The sequence below is a fragment of the Thermobia domestica genome, chromosome 15 (genome assembly GCF_964235325.1).
Source record: "Thermobia domestica chromosome 15, izTheDome1.hap1.1, whole genome shotgun sequence".
Classification (NCBI taxonomy): domain Eukaryota; kingdom Metazoa; phylum Arthropoda; class Insecta; order Zygentoma; family Lepismatidae; genus Thermobia; species Thermobia domestica.
Window position 1 is genome coordinate 197,541,098 of NC_137468.1, and position 15,401 is coordinate 197,556,498.

The following is a 15,401-nucleotide window of genomic DNA, read 5'->3' on the forward strand; positions in this document are numbered from 1 at the left end:
GCAATTCATATACTAGTATCTCTTTTGTATCAGCTGTTTTGGTTATTAGTTATTAGATTTAATTTAATTGTGTGTACTTTAATTCTGTACATAACCTACAAATTTTGAATGAATTGCATATCATGACTTCTGTAAATAACTTACAAAAAAATTGCCCAGCTTTAAACTGGGGAAAAACTTACCATTAAGGCTTAGACAAAACAAACAAAGTGCAATTCAGGAGAGTGTTCGAAAAAAAAAAAAAAAAAGTTTAAGTTTACAGGACACCTTATGGCAGTAATGTTGTATGCACTAGGTACATTTCCACAATTTATTTGAAATTTTCCTAGATAAATTGTGAATAAAGCGTGTTCAATGTACATTTTTTTTATAACATTAATTTCTGCTACGAACTCTCTTCAGTCTACACTGAAGAGGAATTCGGATCACTGTCAGGGACTGATTTTGCTAGAATGAATTGTTCACATAAATCTAGAAAAAATATTTAGTGAATCTACAAAGCTTCTGCAATTAATATTAACTGTACCTATGGCGTCAGTAAAAGAAGAAAAGTTCTTTTTCACATTAAAAAGAATTGACACTTTCAAGAGATTGAATGTCCCAAGAAAGGTTATCACCATTGGTTATGCTTTCCATCGAAAAAGACCTGACAATAAGAATACTAGAGTTCAACCAGCATGTATTAGGCAGATTTGTTCCAATCAAAGAGAGAAGAATGAGCTTACTAATTAAATAAGGTGATTAATCGGATTAAATGTTCTTCATTTTTATTTTTTTAAAAAGAGATTTTTATTTAATTTAACATGTCACATAGCATTTGCATCTAAATTTATGCTGATTAGTCAATGAGTCCACTTTATATCTTCTGTCTCCGATCGTTCGTACTGCAACACCCGAAACCACAAACCACCGGCCGCCACTGGGTAAACGATAACCCTTGATAGCAGTAAACATGGAATCTCCTAGCATGATGTCGGAAGTGTTAAGGATCGTCAGCAGCATGGTTTCTCGTACTCAGGAGAACGCATTCTGCAATGTTTTCTTTCAGGCTTATAAGTGAAGAAAACGTGAAATATACCGTCACGAAATACATCACATCACACGTTATTCCGAACACAAAAAGACATGAAGCTGCCGGTTACTAGCACTTCCGACTTCCCTCCAAAGCACTGGATGTCCATAGTTGTGAAGGCTTACCTCCTGCTTACTTTGGGCCTTCCTTGAAATCAGGGTATATCCAAAAACTCTATTGAGATCATATGTGAGAATTACACCCTGTAGGGAATGCCCTGTACACTTATTGAAAATTGACGAAATATGCACTTTTGACTTGTGTATGTGTGGCTTCCTTTACCCTGCTAAGGATCACCACCAACAGTTTCTAAAATTCGAAATAGGACCTCTTGAAATTTCGCTGTTTCGTGATTTTAGACAGCCCTAGCGCTGAAACTATTCACTTTTCGCCATAGGTCCATATGAACTTTTTATCTTATTTTGACGTGAGGAATCACCTCTTACAGTTTGTCGGTATAGTTAATTAACACCCTGTATATTATCGAAAATGGCCTATATTAGTGCCGAATCCATAGATTTCGGGGTCGCTGATATGAACAATGACACTTCTGATGCCGATTAAATCCAAATTCAGCCCCGCAATTTGGGGTAGAGGGAGAGGGAGATATATATATATATATATATAAAAATGATCGATCGAAAATGACCGATTTTAGTGCCGAATTCACGGTTTTCGGGGTCGCTGAGATGAACAGTGACACTTCCGATGCTGTGTAAATCCAAATTCAGTCCTGCAACTTAGGAGAGGAGGAGGGGAAGATATATAAAAATGATCGAAAATGACCGGCAAGGCAAAAAACATCGTCTATCAGAGAGCACTTCAATAATAGTAAAAAGTAATTGGATAACTCATACTATTTTTTTTTTTTTTTAATTTTAACCCAACGAAGCAGGTAATTGACGTTAGTGATTACTATTTTTGGTGTATAAACATAAAAACACGAAAACTCACTCACCTTTCCGCTTTTAACATTTTCAGCACACCGAGGGCCATATTGTGGCATGCCCAGGGCAATTTCTAGCCACGCTAACACAGTAGGAGCTCTCCATCTTTCCATCGGGATTGAGGACGCTTCCCGAAGGATACGGAGTTTCTCTGCATAACCCTCTTCCGTGAGAGGGGACCAACTTCGATATGGATCGCTCATATCTGAAAGGGAAGATAAGATATGTATTAGCTAGAACAACACTCGAACATATAATGAAAAGAAATTGTTGAATGGCTTATACAATTTAAAGAAAATAAAATGTACAAAAATGCATGGTATGGTAGATAATGGAAAAAGAAGCGCAATAAATAAAACAACATATAAATTATATGTTACACAATAACAAACGTCTTTGCCGTGCCGTGGAGGAAAGGACGAGCGGGCGATGGCCATGGGCGCCGAAGTAAAGAGGGCGCAAAATACGGGAGGAAAAAGAAAAGAGAAGAAAGAAAGAAGAAAGAGAGGAAAAAAATACATGGAATATTACTAGTATGTACTTAAATCTTCTTCCTGCTTTAGGAAGTGGTCCTATAATGTTACTCATGTTAGTATGCATGTGCACACGTGTAAAATGGAAGAAAATAAGTAATAAAAAGTGCTCAAAATCAAGGAAAAACAGGATTTATTTTCGAAAATTTTCTTACGTTTCGCGTCAACCATAGTGGTGCTTCGCGGCTGGTTTGTCGATCTCACTTATATGTACGGGTGCGCTCATTTCCCACGGCGCGACACTGTGACTTCGTATGAATTAAAATAAACAAAAATACAAGTACACGTAGCATTCTGTTAAACAGTTGCTGCTCTTTATGGAAGTAGCATCAGTAAGCATTTAAATTTTATTGTTAAGGGTAAGAGAACTAATTCTTATACTTAGATTTCTGAAACTTTATGAAGCTTTCTTCCCTTCGCTTGTAGTAATACATTTTTAAATTTTTTACCGATGTGACTTCCCTCATAAGCTGCCATTAAATATAAGAATGTACACAACTTAGCCTTCTCAACGGTGCGTCAACTCATAAAAGGCACTTAGAGTTGTGGGTGAAGAATCATGGTGACGTAGTCGTAAGGCGTCTACCTACCAACCTTACGAATCGGGTTCGATTCCAAGTAACGGGATTTATTGTTTTGTTCTACCCTTGTTTAAAAAGTCTCAGAAATTCATCTAGCCTCTATCAAATAGTTATGGGAAGCCCGGGGGTGGTGCTCACTACACAATCTATTCCATTTCCTAAGATCATGCAAGAGTCGAGCTTCTAATTCATCCACAGTTCGGGCACACTTTTACTTTACCTTTACCTGAACGTATCAAGCAGGTGATTTATGTGCTCAAATGAAGTTAGCAATTATGATGCCGTTACCGTAGCTATCAAAAACGAAGGCAACCCATACCATACAGGCTTTAGCGAAACAGTCCTAGAGTGTTGGAAATTTCTTTACGTCCTCATTGTATGGTCTAGAAAATTGAACTTCTCCGTCCACTACATGGTAATGAAACATATTTTCTCGAAATCCGGTGTTGCTAACAAATTCGAACTGAGCGACAGTTTTCGGCCAGAATAGGGGTGAAAAAACCGATCTTCTCTGTCATTTGAGAAAGGAACGAAATGTCTTAAATGTTTCGGTGAAGAAAAAGATTGTTTTGTTATTTGACACTTTCAACAACAGAAAATGTTTCTTCTTCCAGCGAGAAGGAACGAACCATATGCAGGAAGGTTGGTCAATGTATTCATCTTCCCCTTCTCTACTGTGGAGTGTGCATTCTTTTAAAGTTATAAACATGAATACATCCAATAATAATAAAAATAAAAAAGCGGCCTCTCAAATCCAAATGTGTAAGTCATTTATCATGATTAAAAGGGGAGCAGAATATGGCAACATCGTTGAATATACACATTAAGTTACAATGTCACTAGTACACTAGTAGTGTGTATGACTGTTCGCTCAGTTCCGCAGATCATACACTGTGGACGTCATGATGTTACCGCCACTATACGAAATATGTTCCAATGGTTTAGGAATTTAGGATTTAGATTTCTGGGCTTTTAGTATCTATGGCCATTTAGCCTGTCACGCATGAGGAATGACGCCCCTCGGCGAACACCTATCCGGGGAAAGGGAAGGAAGGAAGCAATCTGAAACCTATAAGTTAGGTATTACCCCAGCATTTGCCTGGTGTGAATGAGGAAACCCCATGGAAACCTCATTCAGGATGGCTGGCCTGATAAAGCTTTTTACACTTTTTCGACCGAGTGTCCCCGCAGGGAATCGAACCCGGGACCGCTCGTACCGAAGGCGAGAGCGTTAGCGACTACGCTACGCGGCCAATGGTGTTCGACAGCACTCAACCATTATGTTTCTGAAGCTGAAGATAACAATTATCACAAAGATTCAGGAACAAAAGCAGGCATGGATGGAATATTTTCAGTATTTTCACTTCTGGGCTTATATTCCAACTTGCTATCACAGTTTAGTGCATTTTTAAAAGAGGGTATCAGGTAGTAGAAAAACAGGCACACATGCGAAATACATGGAAAATAAATCTTTAAACTTTCTATCTTAAGGTGAACACAACATTTACTAATATTGTTAGGTGGAATTGTTACAAAGTTGCCAAGATAGAGTCAGGTTTCGTCCGTTTGTGTTAATAAGTTACCTTGAGTCCTGCTTGGGCTTAGGGACGAAAGAGTTAATAGTTGTGTCACTGTGATATGGAAGAATAGGGAGGACCACCAGTTAGGAATCCTAATTTATCACAATATAGATGACAAACAAACTCAGAATAGCATAGGAAATGCGACACCATTGTTATTAGAAGTAGTGTTCTTGACAGAGAAGTTAAGCAAACTAGATCTTCTTGGTTGACATCAAACGAGCCCCTGCAAGATTGGAACACGAAACGTTGTTCACCGTTTTCACGACCGGAGTCCGCTCTCTGTTACTGTTGTTTTCAGATATCTTTCTAACTCTCTTGGGTGAATATCATACTGTCAACACCATCTGATTATCCCTAAAGGCCAGCCGTCCCCGTTCTGACCAGACTCCGCACTTCTCGATTTCGGTGGTTTTACAAGAAACACGAACCCAGTGCGACTGAAGCGTTGACATTTCTTTGTGATAATTTCCATATATTTATCAAAATATTCTACATTTTGTTTTTCTCTGAATATTTATTTTCTTTATTATTTCTTTTAAGAATTAAAAGGTAATTTTGTTAAGCTTACGACCTTGATTTAAATAAATTATTCTCTCTTTTCTGGTTGGTCTTACATTTCAACTATTTTATGTACTTGATAAATCATGTATTATAAATATATACTGTATAGGTAATTCAGAGAATGATATTTAACATTATATCAATAGAAAACATTTTGTCTCCTTCGTAATCTATAGCTGATCGAAACATTGTACTTTTAAGTCCAGAGGAATCACACCACGACTTGACAGGAGGAACGCTGGTAAGCATATTGGACAAGGTGTTATTGCATTGCTCTTCTCCAAAGTGACCGTGTCAATATTTCGCAGATGTATCTATTGCTTTTCCTGCTACTTTAAACTTCGTGACCATGGTTCGAAGGGAGAGCTGAAAGCTAGAAACTATGAGGAATATACAGAAAATTAAAATGTGACAATTATATATTTAGTTTAGTTTAGTACCAGAAATATCAACAAGTGCAACATCTAAACAATGTTTAGCTTTAATCTAAACGAAATTGAGAACAATATAGTAATTATTTAATGAAGCTAGCTGAACCTACGCTGTCTACACAGTGTATCAATTCTAATATAAGTTATCTCTTTCCCATTTCCTCACTATATCTGTATACAGACACAAGTGAAGGATGGAAAGACCCACAAAAGGAGTGAATTGCTATAGACAAACATATAAACGTAGCATTTTAATATATAAGTGTTGCGTGAGTTTGTGGCAAACTTGGAGAAATGATAGATCATGTCGAATGGATTTTTTTTTCTTATAATCCCACATATGCTCATTATTTAGTTCATAATATTTTGTTGTCGCGAATTCTGTCGAGGAATTTGAAGTTGTCCTGTATGATTGCGAAACATGGTCGCTTACTCTGAGGGAAAAACGTAGACTGAAAGTATTTGAGAACAAGACCCTAAGACGAATATTCGGAACCAAGAGGAACGGGAATGGGGAATGGCGGAAACTTCATAACAGGCAGTGTATAAATTATACCATTTACCAAACATTGTCAGGGTCATTAAGTTTAGGCTGGGCTGGTCATGTAGCCAGAAGGGAAGAAAGTAGGAACGCTTTCAAAGTTTTAACTGGAAGTCCAATCGGAAAGCGACCATTAGGAAGATGTAGATGCAGACGGAAGGGCAATATTAAGATAGAATACAAAGAGGAACTCCGGTAAGCAAGAATACAAAGTAGAAACTGGATCCGTTGGTTAAGGACAGAAGTCAATGGAGAGAGCTTTTGTGAACGTGGCATTGAACTTCCGGGTTCCATAGGTCATAGAGTTAGTTATAATGCCATATCCGAGTCCATAATCCATAATGCCAAGCCTCTTTGCAGCTTCACAGTCGCCCTTTTAAGTTGCCATCATGCAATAGATTTTGCCATTCAGATTAAAGTAAAGCGCCTGAAATGCCTCTCAACCCGCTATACGTAGCTCTTCTGTTGGTTGCCTAACACACGGATGTCAATCTCAACAACAATTTAATCTTATGAGCTCAAAACGACTTCTAAAACACTGAACAAAATATAACGGCACTTAAAAAAAAATTAATGAAAACTGGCAAATCTACAAATATCTAGAATCGACCACCGAAAATGGCATGTTTCTAGAGCTTGTGGTTTCCGAGATCTCATTGTCGAAAGGAGTTGGCCAGAAACATATGAATGTGGGATTTTAATATATAGATATTAATCTGGAAAATTTAATAAGATATTAATCTGGAACCGACTTAAGCACTGTATTATTAACTTTTTCGTATCCGTTTCAACGATCGCGTGTTCTCATTCTCGGCACATGTCTAATATGGAATTTTTACATTGATTCCTGAACTCATACTAATGGTAAAATCCTGTCCTTAGAATCACCATTAATATACTTCCTAAACACAAATTTCAACTCTGAAATTTACTTCAGAAAACATTTGAAGAGTTGATGTACTTTAATGTTACGCAACGTGTAGCCTTAGAATTGTAAATGATGTCTACCAAGTGTAGTAATGCTTTTTCTACAGACAAAATTCTACTATTAATGTGAGTCCACGAATCAACGTACAAAAATCCTTAAGAGTTATGTATGGAAGATGACGACATGTAGTCGTTGAAGTATATACAAAGAAGTTAATAATACGGCTACTTAAATGAGTCTCAGATTAATACTGTAGTAATACAGTAACTGTTGAGAAGCCTTACCATCCTGACTGGGACTGGCTACTTTTCTATGCCTGTTTCTAGCAAACACTCTAGATATACTACCCCACGTTCCCCCTCTTCCACTCCTTTGATTTTTCCTTCTCGTCTCGATTTCCGGTGGATTGCTTAGTTGTTCCACTGACCTGTAGGCAAATAATACAGATATTAATTTACCATTAGCACAAAGGGAAAAGAGTGTAAAATCATGGCATCATTCTAATGATACAAAATTAAATAACAAAAGTGAAAAAGAAATTTTTAGCATAATGATAGGTTGATTTGAATATAAACAAGCTAATCTATGTCTAATCTTAAGTTGAAAGACTGGATAACCAGGCTAATGGATGGGTCAAGCATGACTTATTTCCATTAGTACTTTCTGCATAGCTTGTTTCCTATTGAATGGGTCAAGCATGATTTATTTCCATTATTACTTTCTTCATAACTTGTTTCCTAGTGAATGGGTCCAGCATGACTTATTTCCATTAGTACTTTCTATATAACTTGTTTCGTAATGAATGGGTCAAATAAGACTTATTTCCACCAGTACTTTCTGCATAGATTGTTTCCTAATGAATGGGTCAAGCATGCCTTATTTCCATTAGTACTTTCTACATAACTTGTTTCGTAATGAATGGGTCAAATATGACTTATTTCCACTAGTACTTTCTGCATAGCTTGTTTCCTATGTTTGTCAAATGGGCTATAAACATTATAATGAGAAAGGAAATTGCAATTTTCGTCTACATTTCCGAAGAAAAAAAAAACCTTTAAAGAATATATAGGTGAAAGATAAGAAAGATAAGGAAATGTATTACGTGAAAATAAACACCAATCATATACCAGGCTATGCTTTCTTCACCTAAGCAAATGTATTACATGGAAATAAATACCAATCATATACCAGGCTACGCTTTCTTCACCTAAGGAAATGTCGTGCATGAAAATAAATACGAATCATATACCAGGCTATGCTTTCTTCACCTAATACTCATACTGCTTGGGATCGAAAATACAACTTTTGGAATCTTAAAATTTTGTCGTCAAAGAAAATGACGAAATTTATGACGACTCATTGACACCGAAGTAGGGATTCAAATACAGAAAAAAAAACATTAGAAATAGGAAATACGGACCTCAGAAATTCATCGTAAAATCTTTGAAAATACCAACCGTACTTATAATAAAATTAAGATGAGTTACGTATAATGTAAACTAATAAAGAGAAAATATATATATAAAAAAATTATAATGAAAGTTGAAGTAACACAATGTAAGATATTAGTAATGAAATCATGTATATATTGAAATATAAAAACCGTCTTACATTTTTTTCTTAATCACATGATATGAGTAACCTATTGGAATTTAAAAAAGACGACTCACTATTTTACTTGTTGAAAATAATATTACATTATTGTAAAATTGTTATATCTATGCTTTTAAGAATGTAAAAGATATTATAATTATTATTTTAAGTAAGGATTTCCTTTAATTGAAAGTTACCAGTTTCTCTGAGGCAACAAAACTATCTGTTTTTATAATGGTAGCTACGACACCACTATAGAGACAGGAAACTACTCAAAATATAAAGTTAGTATCTCTGGGTATTATCATGCTACCATCATGCTAACCTTGGTTTTATGCATATTTATATACATTTTGCTAAACTTTACGCTAAATGCGCACTTACCGCGAAAGTATGCTATTGTCAATTGACCTTGAGAAAGCATTGGCATTCAAAGGAGAAAGAGATGGACTATCTTTTGGTGTCGTTGTGGCTGAAAATAAAAATATTGGTCTCTTAATCAAGTTATAGCATGAATTTGTCTGAGTTTTTCATTTGTCAATATATGCATGCATATTTATTTATCGAAATTTTCGATAAAACTTTCATCTTCTTCAGTAGCGTTCTTCAAAACATCAACTACTACTAATAGTTTTGAGGAACGCTGCTGAAGAAGATGAAAATCTTCATCGAAAATTGCTATAATTAAATATACTGATCTATATAAAGGTAACCCAAATTACGATTATGAGTGTTTTAGTTGTTTAGGAAGTAAATTGTTATTTTGTGATTCTAGTTTCATTAAATTAGGTAAATAAATCTTCCATATGAGTATTTCTGTACAAAACAATAGTAATAAGCAGCGGCTAATAAGAAAACCTGGTTTCAATTCCTTATGTCGGTAAGCAGTTCTCTCTTTCTTTATTGGTTTAATTCTGCATTCGGGGGGCCAAAAGTAGGTAGAAAACAGAATGTTTACAGGAGAAAAAAAATTGTTACGGAAGGATAATTAATTTGTGAGTAATCTCTAAAGTGAATAGAATAGAAATGCAATATGTGTAATGAAGGAACACGAAATGCCGGAGAAGAGCAAAACCCAGCTAAAAAAAAAAAATAAATAAATAAATAAATAAAAAATAAAGAAAGAAAATCAATTAAAAAAATAGTCCCCCCCCCCCCAAAGCAGAATTTATCCTCTTTATGAACCAAATGTCGGAAAATGTTAGGTAAAAATTACGAAATTTACATTGTAACTTATTTCATATTCTTAAAATCTTGGTTAGACTAAAGATTTGAAAAGGTAATTAGAAGCAACTAAAACGTATTACATGAGGTTCATTGTCAAGAAAGCATATAAATGTACTTAAAAGAATATACCACACATAAAATATTGTATACCGAAATTCTCAAGATAGAGGGTTCAACTACAATAGATTAAGATGAATAAAAGGTTAGATAAACTCTAGAAATACAATAAATCTTGATCTAAATTATATCCAATTCCATGTCACAGTGAAATTGTTTTATGCTTACTACTATATTAGCATTTCTTACAGAATTTGGAATACCGATAAAGCTAATTAGATTAATTAAGATATGTTTAAATGACCCCCAAAGTAAAGTCCGGGTAGGAAAATTTTTCCCATGAGCTTTCAGGTTGAGAATGGTCTGAAACAAAGAGATGCATTGACGCCATTATTATTTAACTTTGTCCTGGAGTACGCTATAAGGAAAATCAAAGATAGCAACCAGGACCTAGAGTTGAATGTATTCATCACGTTATGGCGTATGCTGCTGATGAAAATTTAATAGGGGATGATAGGAGAACAATAGAAAGAAATGCAGAGATCTTATTAAACGCTTGCAGGGACATGGGTTTAGAAGTAAATGCAGAGAAAACTAAATACATGGAAGTTCCTCAGGATCGTAATATGGCAAATTATGGATGCGTTAAAATATTAAATAATACTTTTGATAAAGTGGATACTTTCAAATTTCTAGGATCATATTTAACACACCAAAACTATATTCACGAAGAAATTAAATGTCGACTAAAAGTAGGGAATTCGTGTTATTATTCAGTTCAAAACTTTTCGTCGTCGCGAATTCTGTCAAGCTTCAAATGTATAAAACGATAATCATGCCTGTAGTTCTGTATGGTTGTGAAACATGGTCGCTTACTCTGAGGGAAGAATATAGACTGAAAGTATTTGAGAACAAGATCCTGAGACGAATATTCAGACCCAAGTGGAACGAGAATGGGAATGGCGGAAACTTCGTAACGAAGAACTACATAATTTATACGGTTTATCAAACACTGTTAGGGTCATCAAGTCTAGGAGACTGAGGTAGGCAGGTCATATAGCGAAGATGGAAGAAAGTAGGAACGCTTTCAAAGTTTTAACTGGAAATCGAATCGGAAAACGACCATTGGGAAGACTTAGGCGCAGATGGGAGGACAATATTAAGATGGATCTCGCAGAGATAGGAATACAAACTGGATCCAGTTGGCTAAGGATAGAAGTCAGTTTGTGAACGTGGCATTGAACTTTCAGGTTCCATAGGCCATAGAGTGAGTTCGTTATTACATTAGCATTATAATGGTTGATAGAAACATCCGATTTGTTTAGACACTTGGAGCCCTGTTAGTTGGAAAGCAAAGGAGTGCATTTATGAAATTATGTGCAATGGAAGAATGGATGGCGACAATATATACGACAGGGGTTATAGTGAGCGATGGCCTGGTCATGTTCATAAATAACAACGTGATCTAACGGTGAATGTGCGTAACGTGGTAGAGCTGGAGTAGAGTTCATTTTGAGTTTAACGTCCTTTTCAGCAGTGAGGCTACATGAGACGAGACCTACTGATTAACGTGGAATCCGAACCACATGAGCTCCCACCGGGAAGTGGTAAAGCTGGAGTCTGATTAAGGGTTCATAGAGAATCAGATGAACGTCTGCTATGCGGGATTCAATGGAACGGGAGCAAAGACTGTACAGATATGGTAAGAGTGTTGATATAGATGTGCGACGGTATACCTATTCAGTGTTGCCAGACCGATCAGTTAGAAAAGCAGAAGACTCGAAGATAAAAAACAGGAGAAAGCAGTAGACACATAAAGTGGCGGAATTTGAGTGCAAATCCAGGGGGAACAAAAACAATTGCCATTCTTAAGGGGACAGTGGACAAACAAGCAGTCCAGAATTCATTATTACTTTCATTTCAAAATAAAACAATACATGCAAAACATAAATTTGAAATTTAATTACTTCAAGATAAGTTTCATAAAGAAAATTTTATCCGATGATTAGGCAATCTTTTGGAGGTAGAAAGATCCTCATGTCCCCTTTACATTAATAATGTTTGCTACATATGTGTGTGAAGTAAGACGTAGTGAAATAGCAAAGTGGGGTGGGAAAATGTCTTATCATGTACCTAGCAATAGTATAGCTATATGATACACTCGCAGATGATCGTGACGTAAGACGATTTTTCGCTGACAATCGTGGAGAGGTGGTCTAAGCTACTCTTCCAACCCAAGTCCCAATCTAAAACAACACATACTCGTAAATCTTAGTGTGATAAATCATACAGTGTCGCCAATTATCATGCATATACAAAATGACGTATAGTTGTATTCTTGTATTCATATTATATACAGCAAACCTCTAGAACTATATGCTCTACGAAGCTCTGTGTATATATACAGAGAAATTTCTTTTTGTATGTAAGGAAAAATATGAAAATTCAATATTAATAATAATATATTTCTTTAACTTCTCGAAGTAGAGAACAGGCAGGAGATTGTTCACTTTTCATTTTCTTTCGCAATAGATCAGTAGAACGTAGAAAAAGCAGGAGATCTCCTGCAAAATCAGTAGCTCTGGCAACACTGTACCTATTGTGTTGGCGTCTGTGGTGGTAAGGAATAAGCAATGCGTAAGACAATGGCATTCCAGGACTTGTAGTTTATCATATGACTTCTGTCGATAACCAGGCGACATGTCCATGCGTAAGAGCAGGACGAACATAAACCTTATATGTTCCAAAGAATAGGTTTTGTGTTAAGACCCCAGTTAGTACTTTTCAAACTGCGTAACAAGTTGATCGGGTATTAAATGGCCGACTTTCCAGAATTATAGTAATTTGTAACTGTGTTATTTAGAGAAAATAATAAAAATTGGGGAGGGACACAAAGCAGTGAAAGTATTTAGAAACACAGAATAATTACCATTTATATTTTGAATAATTTATTATTCCCCAAATATTTCAAGAAATCTAATAATAAGATATTGCTAATATTAATGTATACCATCATATACTCTCACCTTAGCGCCATCTATTGTTGAATTCATTAATATCTTTAGAGATCTGCAAACTCTTTTTAAACCAATAACCAAACAACACATAGACATTCGTTTTTTTTTTCTGTGGTAGAATTGAAATTTACTCCAAAGTAGTATAAAATTATACTTGATTTAATTATTTTTAAAACTGCTCTTTTTCGACAAAAGTATTGAACAAATAATATACACATTTACAATACAATTATGATATTGTTTATTCACTTACATTGGAACATGTGTGGAGCTGTGACGGAGGAGACTACAGATATCGAATCCATGTCTATATTGCTGCCTTCAACAGTAATAGTTGGAGTTCCTGTTGATAACACAAATTCCAGAGATAGGATTAAGTTTCACTACATGCAATGACAAATACGACCTTTTTAAACGTTATCCTGAAGGTTATAGTTGTATTTTGCACTTAGATAACTTCATAAATTATTTCTTTCGGGTTTGTACTGTATTTTACTATACTTGTTAACGAGGTAATTCCGTATATCAAAAAGATATTACACGGCATTGAAATGCATTATGTAGGGGCACGAGTTTTTCGCACTAAGAATTTGAAAATTTCGCGTTTCGTTTTTCATATTTCGCGTTTTGTCGCATTTTCCAAATAAAGTTTCGCATTTTGTAGCTCTTGTGGAAAAAATTCCCTGACATTTTTACAATTGTTTCTTTTATTCATAGATCACTATAAAAATAAATCATTAATTACCTAAAAACAAAATATGCTGAATATTTCACTTGACATTGTCAATTTCACTTATAGAAAATTATATATATATATATATATACTTAAATCAAACTGAAGGAAAATCAGTATCTAAACTTACTATGAGTAGAAAAGTTTTGCTGTGTGCTGAAAACACATAGGCACAAGTTACATTTGAGCATTAAACATAAGCATGTTATATGTTTCCACATTTTATTCTTTCATTTTGTACGTTTGTGACTTATCACCAGTCCATACTTGAAAAAACACCTCACAATTGGAATACACACATACGTAAAGGTATTTACAACTAACTTCAATCAATCAATCACTTCGGAAATCCCATCCAGCTGCGAAGGTGATAGCTAACGCGCAACATGTTCCCTGTAGTCGTGTACGAATCACCCAAAATGCACTGTTCATGCCACATTCTACCGTTCCGTCAATGGAAAACTAGCGTTTTTAAAGTAATGAAAACGTACTTTTAAAATTTCGTGTTATATCGCGTATTGTTAGAAATTTCGCGCAAAACTGTCAATTTCGCGTTTTATCGCGCTACTGAAACCAATGAAAACACACACAAAATATCATAAAATGTCAAGAAACTGAAAATTACTTAATTCTGACGCATTTCATTTTATCGCGCATTGCGAAAAACTCGTGCCTCTAGCAATATGTCAAAACAAAAAAGAAAAGCTTCTTTATATGCAGTGCTACAGTTTGATATAACGTACACTGTTATCATATACAATACGAACTTAGCGCAAAAAATATTGGTAAGCAGTGCTTTGTATTTTGTACTCTGTGTCTAGCTAACGAATAGTTGAAACACTGGCATTGTGTTTGCCATTTTCACGTAAAATTTATAACAATGAGAAATGAAACAATAATATTTATCAAGTTAATGCTTTACCAACCGTTTAAAACGCAACCATATATGTAGAACAGAAGTTATAGAATAAATACTGTATCTTAAAAATTAATCTGATATTGTTCTCAAAGAATGAGCGTTCTTATATTAACAATTGCATTCTTCTGAATGCGTACTAACTTTTAGACTTTTAAATTCTCTTTCCTCAACTGAAAAGAGTTAAGACCAGTGGCGTATACAGAATTTCAACAAGGGAGATTCAAGTCTTAAGTTCATATTGTTTTAGCATTTTGTATACATATTTTAATATATTAAATATGTATTTCCTCACATCATCTTGTGGAAGGGCGTGTTTAAGAAATGGAAACCCCTCCTTTGCAAGGGCGCCGATCTTGAGGGGGAGCCCCCCCCCAAAGCTCATGTGGGCTTTCCTACTGTATTTATGAATATACAATATCTGACATAATTTGAATGCAATTTGCCTTAAAATCCTCATATATATATATATACACCTTCTGCATCTGAATGGGACCCCTCCAAATTTACAGAGAAATCGGCGCCCTTGCTCCTTTGAGTACGCCACTGATTAACATTATACAAGATATTTGTAATAATTGCACACACACACAAAAAAAAAATATATATATATATTCTAGATTAAGTTTGAATAAAATATTTTTCATTTATAAATGTATATTATTCATCATATGCTTGTAT

General features: G+C 35.1%; 1 protein-coding gene across 7 annotated transcripts in view; it reads right to left on the reverse strand.

Moving 5' to 3' along the window:
• Positions 1-15,401, reverse strand: part of LOC145671795 (kazrin-like) — a 312,194-nt gene that overhangs the window by 63,612 nt on the left and 233,181 nt on the right. For all 7 annotated transcript variants that reach the window (XM_081741014.1, XM_081741011.1, XM_081741017.1 and 4 more), the window contains 4 exons: positions 13,325-13,414; positions 9,155-9,242; positions 7,462-7,604; positions 2,031-2,224 (listed from right to left, as the gene is read on the reverse strand). In XM_081741014.1, coding sequence (XP_081597140.1) covers positions 2,031-2,224; positions 7,462-7,604; positions 9,155-9,242; positions 13,325-13,414 — 515 coding nt within the window. The remainder of the gene's footprint in view (positions 1-2,030; positions 2,225-7,461; positions 7,605-9,154; positions 9,243-13,324; positions 13,415-15,401) is intronic.